Source organism: Atta cephalotes (assembly GCF_000143395.1).
Source record: "Atta cephalotes unplaced genomic scaffold scaffold00003, whole genome shotgun sequence".
NCBI lineage: Eukaryota > Metazoa > Arthropoda > Insecta > Hymenoptera > Formicidae > Atta > Atta cephalotes.
The window spans coordinates 8,258,124-8,269,054 of NW_012130067.1; the positions used below are offsets into that span (position 1 = coordinate 8,258,124).

The 10,931-nt window shown below is 35.2% G+C and overlaps 1 protein-coding gene and 1 pseudogene across 1 annotated transcript in view; both read right to left on the bottom strand.

Annotated features, from left to right (window-relative positions):
* LOC105625801 overlaps positions 1-4,430 on the bottom strand; it is a 22,480-nt pseudogene extending 18,050 nt beyond the window's left edge.
* A 2,816-nt stretch (positions 4,431-7,246) lies between these two features.
* Positions 7,247-10,931, bottom strand: part of LOC105625802 — a gene marked incomplete at its 5' end in the record, with an annotated part of 33,260 nt that continues 29,575 nt past the window's right edge. Inside the window, 1 exon segment of the mRNA XM_012207116.1 lies at positions 7,247-7,480. Coding sequence (XP_012062506.1) covers positions 7,247-7,480 — 234 coding nt within the window.

The window sequence follows — 10,931 nt, forward strand, 5'->3', positions numbered from 1 at the left end:
TCCCACAAATACAGAGCATGACCTTGGAGCCGTGAATATTTGGTTTGGCCGTCGACGTAGAAGCATGGCCGGGAACTCCCCATGATTTTCTGCGCTTGGGACTATCGTAATGAACCCATTTTTCGTCACAATGCGATGCAGAAATCCCTTCCGTCTTTGCCTTTTAAGCAACTGTTCACAAGCAAACAAACGCCGTTCAACATCTCTCGGCTTCAATTCGTACGGCACCCAATTTCCTTCTGAATCATTGCTTCTGAATCATTCCCATGGCTTTGAGGCGTTTTGAAATGGCTTGTTGAGTCACTCAATGATCATGCCAATTCTTCTTGATTTTGACACGAGTCTTGCTCAAGTAATGCCTCCAATTCTGCATCTTCGAAAACCTTCTCTCTTCATCGCTATGCCGGTCTTCGACGTCAAAATCACCGTTCTTGAAGCGTTGAAACCACTCACGACACGTTCTTTCACTAATAGCAGCCTCACCATAAGTATTTGAGAGCATTCGATGAGCCTCAGCCACAGATTTCTTCATATTGAAGCAAAAAATTAAAACCTCCCGCAAATGACGAGAATTTGGCTCGTAAACTGACATTTTCAATCGAGAATAACTTTATGATGCAGACACAAATCGACTAATGTTTCTATGGGGTTATGTTGACAGATGCCCAAGTTTATTATACGATGTCTATGATCTATTTATTTCGATCACCACTTACCGCTAAAGCCATTTATAGGAAAACGGCGAAAGCAAAGTTGTACACCTAATAAATGCATGCTGTAAGGATTTTGTTAACATTGTTTAGATATTGATTTGATTTGTAACGCGCGCCGTTGAGCTATAGGGATTTTACTTTAGCATTCCTTATAATCTGTTCCCTGCGTTGCGCGATGATGTGACTAGCGCGCCAATCATGGTTGTGTTTCAAATTTACTACCGAAAATGCTACAATTTATGTTACGTGCATTATAAATTTTCAGTAATCATATTCTGACAGTCAATTTTGGAACATAACCTATGCTGTGTTATGGAGTACGTTCCGATATTCACTGTCAGTACTGAAAATCTATAGCACACGTAACGTATACTGTATAATTTCAGCACTGGCAGTGAATATCGGAACGCACCCATCATGAGTTGAATCTGAGCGTGAAAGAATTCGCTCATGAGTTGCCAATCTATGCGAATCTCTGCTTTCTTGCTGCGTCTACGCGATTCTCGACTCGTCTTTCCTGCCTTTTGAGATCCGACTCGTTTTCTTTCCTCTCGAAGATTCCGAGAAGTTTCATGTGAGTATTCATATCAACTCATTTATTCGTGGATATTCACCCAGTGAATTTGCTGGCTTTGCTATGCAGACCGGAGCAGACCCTCCATCCTCTCTATAGACATATATACAGGGTGTCTGGAAATAATCGCCAAATATTTCATGGGCAGGTAGAGCGGACTAAACTGAATTGAAAAGTCCTTTACCATTTTGTAAATTTCCCCAATAGTTAATAAGATATTAATCCTTAAAGAATATACATGCGCCGAGAATAGCCGAATACACGCGCTTGCCCGGCCTATTACTGCGAAGTATATATGCCCCGCACTGCACACATCACCGCAAGCCTTCATAGCTCGGACGGCGCGCTTGCCAGGCTATCCGCGCTCCCCACGGCCCGCGCGCCAAGCGATCGATAGGCATATACACTTCGCAGTAGTATTCGGCTAGAGGACTTTTCGATTCAATTTAGTTCGCTCTACCTGCTCATGAAATATTTGGCGATTATTTCCAGACACCCTGTATAAGATACAATAGATTCAACATCCATATATTTTTCTATAGTATATGTTAGATTTGGCAGAACGGTGCAAGAGGCAAAATATTGAGGCACTCTATCCTTCTCTACGCATCTTAATATTTATGACTGAAAATAATGAAAAATATAAAATAAGGATAATACTCAAGAATTCTACTTTCTTCATCGATTTTGATGAAATTAAAGCAGAAAATATTTATTCTAGCCTCACTTACATATTTTCATGTCTCTATGCCATCGATGTGATAGATTTCCTAACCTAAATAATCGTGAACTTCAACGATTAATATCTCAGTTTACGAGGCATAGCGTTATTTTTTTTATTGTTACATTTATTCATTTTGTACAAAAACGCATCTTAATTTCTTAATCTTAATTAATCATCAAAATCGGTGAAGAAGGTAGAATTTTTGAGCAAGTTTACTGTCAAGATGCGTGCGCAGAGAAAGATAAGTTGCCCCAATATTTTTGCCCCTCTCGCATTTTTCTATCAAGCCTAGCTCTATATAGCTAATGCTGGGTCTATCTTATATGTTATGATCCGTCCAATCCGGGCGGCGATCCGCCATTAGCAACCAATCGTCATTCAATTTTTCTCAAGAATTTCAATAGCTTTTTCGAACGGGATGTGCGATCGACTTGTTGCGACCTTGCGACTGAAAAGTATGTGTAAAATAAGCTTCCCTATGGCGGTGAGCCATTGACGGGCGAATGCCCACTCAAGGTTGTGCCTTCGGTTTCGCAAGCCTCGCAATGAACGTATTACGGAGAGAGAGACTTTTCCTCTTGCATTGTTTTTGTGCGACGTATTTTGGATGGTAGTGGCGAGAATCAAATTGGGGTTTGTCACTGTAGCGCGAATCATGACACACATTGCGGGTAATGATGTTACTGATATCAAGTCTTTTGGATGTAATAAGATAAGTGATTTGTTTTAAAAACTTATCGGGCTCTCGATTGCCACTTAAAGAAAACGGTCTCGTTGTCTTCATCCCGTTTTTTGTATCATGCGTATCATATGATTAAAAATGTTCTTTTAAACATTTCCGAAGACGACATTCTCAAGGAATTTAATTCTCTCTATAAGATTTTATCCGTTAAACGTCTCAGCATCAAGAGAACGGAAAAACGGCGAGTTGATCTCTATCCCCTTGCGAATTGTCAAATTTCGCAGTTAAATTTCGCGCACAATTGCTACTGCATTCTATAACCTACTATCTGTATGTTAATTTTTCGGTTCTCCCCTATTTCCCTAGAGTACTTACATGTTTTTCGTGCTTCTAATATGATCATGTAAGTGATAACTGTAAGAGTAAGCCCAGATGTGTTTATTGCGAACACCCTAAGCATCCTAATTTTCGCTATCAAAATGCCACTTTTGTGTTGTAACTGCGAAGGAGAGCATCTTTCCTTCTCTCCAAAATGCCCAGTATACTTGCGAAAACAGATCTATGTGGCTGATAATGTTTCATATTTTAAAGCAAAATGCTCTGAATTTGGCATCGTTCCCAATTCCTCTTCTTCTCTTCATGCTCATAATTTCAATGAGTTTCTTTCTCTTTTCAAACCTACTTATTCCCCTTATCAAGATCTTAATTCCTCCAGGATATTCTGGATCACATTCTGGAATTTGCTTACACTCAACCTGTTAACGGTCATTCATATGTAGATCTAGCGCAATCTGCTCCTCTATGCTCGTACTTATTCACATGATAACGACGGATCTTGTCGCACTAATTCGAATAATCCTTCTGAACACTATTCGAGAAATCTTAGAAATGACCTTTGCGATTCGCATAACTCCCTGCTCTATGCACCCAACAGTAGATTACACAATTTGATGGCCTCCTCCATTCTCCTCCCATAATCTTAATATTTCTTTATCTTTTATCCTCCCTTTTCTTCTCCCCATAACATTCCTCCTCATCTCTCTACTCCCTCACTTTTCCCCTCCGATGCTCCTACTCTTTTCCACCTTGTTCAATATCTAATTCTACATCATCCTCATAATGACCTTTGACTTACAATCATCAGGTTTATCGCAACTTATCCATCTCTTTCTGGTTCTTTTCCTTTAATTAGTGAACAATTCCGAATTCACTTAAGAATTCACAATTCAGTTTCGGGCTTCACAATATTCTTAACTCTCTACAGTCTTTTATCTACACTAACTCTCTTTAATATTCTTATCTATACCTCAATCCATGATTGATTTTATTCTTTATGTTTTTTATATTGAAATTGTCGGGAAGAAAGCCGAAAAAAGCCGAGTCTTCGGACTTCATTATCTTTCTAGCTGAGACATGTATTAAAGGGAATCGTGATTTCCGCATTCGCGACTTTGATTGCATTTGAGCAGACACTGACACAGCAGACAAAAAATGTATTTGTTTTTATTTGCAACCTCTCCCCTGCCATTACTTATTCTACTTTAGACTTTTCATCTATTCTGAATCTCACTTTGGGGATTTTTGCTATTCGGCTCTCTCTCTCAATAACTCTCATCTTGTTATTACCGATACTTAGAAACACGTTTATCTATGTGCTTCGCGCAACGCACTTTCTTACCTTATCTCTTTCATGGGACCAATAATCCAACTATTCTTTTGGGCAATTTCAATGGTCATCATCCCTTATGGGGAGCCTCTTGTACTATCGAATGTATCCTCTAATCTGCGAGGGCATTGAAGATAGCACTTGGTTATTCTTAATCCCTTGTCTTCTCCTATCTTCATCTCCCATCCTTTCAAAAACTCAATTATCGACTTGGCGTTGGCCTCTTCCGGCATCGCCTCTTTATGCGATACATGCGTCTCCTCGAATCTTATTGGCAGCGATCATAATTCTATTGAGGTCCTGATCAATTGCTTAGTTAAATCGACTAATGTTTTCTCTTACAATCTCACTTATTTAGTGATCCGAGATTAAACAGCATGTTAGCGATAGCGCCTCCATTATTTCTTAGTCCATTGATTTCATTAATCCTGATGATCCTCTTACCCTATATAACACTTTCTTCCCTTCGAAAAACTTCGAAATATTTTCGTCCTCGATTCTAAATAAGATCATTCCCGTTTTTTTTTAATTCGATTCGAGCATCAATAAGGGCTCCTTAGTGGACGCCGGAATTAAGGCCCGTAGTAGGGCCCTTAAAGCAAACTCTTACGTGGAACAATTTTGTATGATATCGCTCTGAGGTTAGCTAATGCCGTATTCTTCGTAAAGCTAAGCTTAGCGGCCAGAAAAAATATTATCAGTCTCTGAACCACCTAATAGCTATTCCAGAATATGGCGCATGCTTAAAATAATGTTTCCGTAATCGTCGTCTTCTTCCAACGCTTACAAATACAATAAGTGCCTTAAGAATATAGAGGTTATCCAAGAGGCTATGTCTCCCTTATTGTTCTTTTCCACCGGAGACTCTGGATACCTACTCGGGTAACTTTCTTTGGGTAGATTCTCCTTTTTCAACTAACGAATTGCACTTCACTCTGATAAATGTTCCTCCAACTCGATCTGAAATTGATTATCTGCTAAAGGCATTACCCCCTTCCGCGTTCTTGGTATATCTCTTCAGAATTCTTAATGACTTCTTTCATTGCTCAGTCTTAATGATCTCATTCCTTGATTCATCTAATTCCTAATAGCAACGTTCGCCCAATTTCTCTCACCTCATATGCCCTCAGAATTATGGAGAAAATGATTCTCAACAGATTCTATTGGCTTATCGAGTCTCCACCTTCTGACATCTTTCTGAATAATCAATTTGGATTGTGCAAATTTAGATCCTGCTAAGACAACCTTACATTTGTAACTAGCGTTCATTCAGGATTTCTCAGGAAACAGATAGTAGCAGTTTTCATTGACATCAAGTTCGCATTTGATAAAGTTCTGCTTCATATTCTCCTTCAAGAGCTCCATAAATATTCCTCCCCTTATGCTTTCCTTCATCTAGAAATTTATCTCCTCCTGCACAATCCAATTTCTCAGCTAGGTTTCTCTTATTGAGCCTCGAGTCTCTTTTAAGGATCCTCAAGTTCCTTAATCCGACACTTTTTAACCTTCCGCTGGCGGACGCAAGGTTTCACGAGACTTGCGAATAGGAATTGTTTACTTTTTTCAATTATGAAGAAAATGAATAAATGGATATTTGTTTTATAATAAATTGTGTTTTTATTTCTCCTTCTACATATTTGAAATACTACATATTATAATAACAAAACTGCTTTTCAAATGTTTTAAAATAATTTCATTCTTGAGTCACTTTTGACCTTGCGTTCCACCGCGCGAGCGAATATCACGATGTCTGCTGTCGTCCGAGAGTTAATATTTACCTACGCAACATTGTGTCCATCCACAAAGTTACAATTTGCCAATGATATCGTTATCTTTGCCACTGATAAACATATAGAACAGGCATTTGACTGCGTTGATCCCTTCATAATCTTGGAACATTTCTTAATTCTCATAGACTGATTTCTCAAAACATAAATGATGGTTTTTTTCTACTAAAAGGACTATCTCTCTACCTATCTGCCGCTTTCCTGAGAATTATTATAGAATTATTATCCTATTATCCTATTATCCTATTATCACTTCCGTTAGATTCCTTGACGTTCTGCTCAATTCCAAGCTTTCCGGAAAGCTCACATGCTCTACATCATCATAAATGTATTCTCCAAGTCATCTCGGTGTTTCACTGGTGCCTATCCCCATATGCTACTTACTGTTTATAAATCTTTGCTGCGTGCTTTCATTTGAATATTTCCTTGAATATTTCTCTATATCTTTGATTTTATTGATATAGTTGTTTCCCAGATCTCCCGATTATTCAGAATCAAGCTCTGCGCTTGTGTTTCGGATATCGTGTTTCGATCTCCCCTTAATTTATGTTGAGGCCATTGAGCCTCCACTTAGATCCAGATTTCGGCATCATACGTAGCGTTATTTTTTTTAAGATCTATTATCTACTAATTACCTGGCAGTTTCCGTGAGAAATCGTATACGATTTCTCCAGAAGTATCCATAGTTTTATATATAAGTTTTATATATAGGTAATTTTTTACGCGTTCATTTTCCGGTCGATTTTTCTTGGCTTGTGATCTTACATTCTTGACTGCTCTTATACTCTTCCTGACTTCAGACACTCTTTTTAGTGTCAAGTCCTATATTTCATTCTTTTCATAATGCTACTCTGAAAACTCTTAACTATCTTTCTAAACAATGCACAGTTCCAATTTCATACAAACCTTCCATATTTTGATTGCTGATTTCATGGCATTTTATACCGATGGCTTAAAAATTGATCACAGTAGTTAAGTTGGAGCAGCAGTCTTCAAGCTGAACTTATGTACAAATTCTCTTCTTACGTCGGTTTTCTCGGCCGAATCTTTTGTCATTTATAATACGATTCTCGTTGCTCTTAATCTCTATCTGATGTTTATCACAATTGTGTTACTGACTCCAAGAGTGTCTTGGAAGCTATTTCCGCAACCATACAGATAATTACCTCATTCCTCTTATTTAGAGCACGTTTGAAGGAGGCTAGGAATGCGGGCAATACTGAATGCGAATGCAATACTGGATCCTTTTCCAAGAACCCAGTCAAGGTATAATTGGCAATGCAAAAGCCGACAATTTCGTCAAGAGAACCACTCGTCAGAGTTGAATTGAATCTCTATCATATCGGATCTTTTCGTTGTTAATATTCGTTGTTAGGTATACAATTTTGCTTCCGCCGTTTTCCTATAGATGGCTTTAGCGGTAAGTAGTGGTCGAAATAAATAGATCATAGACGTCATACAATAAACTTGGGCATCTGTCAATAACATAACCCCATAGAAACATTAGTCGATTTGTGTCTGCATCATAAAGTTATTCTCGATTGAAAATGTCAGTTTACGAGCCAAATTCTCGTCATTTGCGGGAGGTTTTAATTTTTTGCTTCAATATGAAGAAATCTGCGGCTGAGGCTCATCGAATGCTCTCAAATACTTAGGTGAGGCCGCTATTAGTGAAAGAACGTGTCGTGAGTGGTTTCAACGCTTCAAGAACGGTGATTTTGACGTCCAAGGTCATGCTCTGTATTTGGTGGGACCAGCTCGGCGTAGTGTATTATGAACTGTTAAACAATCACAGGCGATCGGTATCGAACGCAATTGATGCGTTTGAGCCGAGCATTGAAAGATAAACGGCCGCAATACAACGAGAGACACGATAATGTGATTTTGCAGCATGACAATGCTCGACCCATATTGCGAAAGTGATCAAGACCCCACCCGCCGTATTCTCCAGACATTGCTCCCTCTGACTATCACTTGTTTCGATCAATGGCACACGGCCTGGCTGACCAGCACTTCCGGTCTTATGAAGAAGTAAAAAATTGGATCGATTCAAAAAATTGAATAGCCTCAAAAGACCAATTTTTTCGACGCGGGATTCGTACGCTACCCGAAAGATGGGAGAAAGTAGTGGCCAGCGATGGACAATACTTTGAATCATAAATGTATAACCAGTTTTTTACAATAAAGCCTCGAATTTCGGAAAAATAACAGCGGAAGCAAAGTTGTACACCTAATAAACAAAGTGTTAATGCTTTTGATCTTGAGAGCACATCCAATATCGTGTGTCGAATGAGGGGACTTCCACTCTAATTCTTCTACTTCGAACCCTTCAGAAGACATTTGTCGTTCAATTTTTAGCTTTAGTAAAGCTAATAAACTGTTTTGATTCTGAATCTCTTTCGCATCTTCTCGAGATTGTTATGCAAATGCAATGTCCTTCTCTCGTCCTACTCTTTCCCATCCTAACGGAGTAAGATGTTAAGACATTAGTATTAGTACTTCTTACAGTCATCATACATCGTGAATCGCAGAGAGACGCGAGCCATTAACTTTTATAATATGCACTGTTGTAACAAACTCTGTTAATATATCAAGATATTATTGATTAATAGTTTGTGATTTTGATCCTACAATACTTATAATTTTTAGTTTTTATAAAGACATACAGAGCATCTCATTTAAATTATTCATTTTGAGTATTACGAAAAAAGCATATTTCCAACAAAAAATATTTCGGATATAAATTGTATGGTCTATGTATGTTTATATTGTATCGTATTAGAAATTATATATATCTTTATGATCACACAGATGAAAAATTTACTATTATAGAAAACTCTATATTTAAATTCTACATAACTATAAAATATTGAAATTTGAAAAAATTTATAAATGATGAACAATACATTTGTAATTTCTGATCAAAATTTTAGATACTCGTAATTATAAATATTTATTTTAACGGCGAAAAAAAAGCGAGCAAACCTATTTTTAAATCTTTTGTTACTCGTCGTCCAATTAAAGGGGCAGGAGGGAAAATTCTCAATGTTTCCTTGATAATTCGGTCCAAATAATGCATATGTTGCAAATCGTTGTATTTAATTGGTGCAGATTTTATAGTTTCTGTGCCATAAATTTCTAATAGTTCTTGATATACTTTTTTCTTTTATGACGTTAAATAAAGTAGTCATATTTTTATATACATGTAAAATAAATATAAATGCATGTCAAATAATATAAATACATATTAAAAAATGTTTCAGATTTTTTATCAATTGTGATTTAAATTTGAGTTTATTCTAGTTATAATTGAAGCGTTAATAATGATATATAATGTCAATCTAAAAATTTGTATCATTTTATTAAAATTTTTAATCTAAATAAAATATTGCATATGTTGTGACATGTACTTCAAAGAATTTTTAATATCTCCATATAAAGCTATCAATAATACATTAATTAATTTATTATTAGCTTAGGCTTATTTTGAAAAATGTTAATATAAATCAAATCTAACAAAAAGATATGAAAACAACAAATATTAATACACTCATTATGATTGTATTAAAATCACTGTTTATAGATAAAACGATTTTTTCGTTATATCTCAAAACTATATCTTATATTTTAAGAACTATTCAAGGCATCAAAAAAATGTTTTATAAAAATTTTATAACAGCAATATCTCTATTTGTCTACGTTAATAATTTTTAAAAATAACTTTTTAAATAATTTTTAATTTTTGAAATGATTTCCTCCGACAGTTAATGCATTCATATTGATATAGTAGCGCTTATAAATATTTTAACAATAAATATTTTAATGTTTTTGTCGCATCTTAAATACAAAAATATTAATTCAAAATATTTATAAGCTATTGTATAAATGGCTTGATATTAAATGGTTCAAATAAAATCGATGAATTTCAAATACTCGATTCTAATCAGAGAAACAATTGTTAAAACGAAGAAAAAAAAATATAACGATTTAATTTTAACACATTCTTAATTGTTACATTGTATAGTAATTTGATCAAATCAAATCAAAACAATAAATGTTTAAAAATTATTGATATATGATGTATGATATAATATAATTTATTATTTTTATTATTACAATAAATCATTTATCTTTTAAATTTAAAAATTTTTAAATTATAAATTTTTAAATTTTTAAATTTTAAAATTTTTAAATTATATTGTTTACACTTCAATTATTTTAGTAAATTTAATTATTATTTTAGTAAATTTAATTATCTTGAAATATACACATCAAGAATAGACTTTCAAAATGTATTTTATTCAAAATATCATTTTTTGAGTTACAGATAGTGTAGTTCTTTAATCTCAATCCTCCGCAACTCGCGGCCTCGTATAAAGGAATGATAGTGTCGTTGCGCTTGGCATAACGCCGAGACACTATCGTATCTTCTGATAATGAAAGACACATATTATAAGTTACTTTGAAATGTTCAAAAAACATTTTTTCACCATCAATTTATATACTGAAAAAATCTAGACATTTGATGTGCGTTATTTCCTTTAACTAGAAACAAACAAAATACATTTGTTTAACATTATTAGAAATTGTTTAGCAATTTTTTTTTATTGACATCTCTTGATTGGCAAATTCTTATTTTTCTAAGACGTGTAGTTTCTTTATAGGTTTTTCTCGTTTTTTAAAAATTATGTATTTTGAACAAAGCGCATTTTGAAAGTCTGTTCCTCATATACGTACATATATATATATATATATATATATATATATATATACTACACTATACTA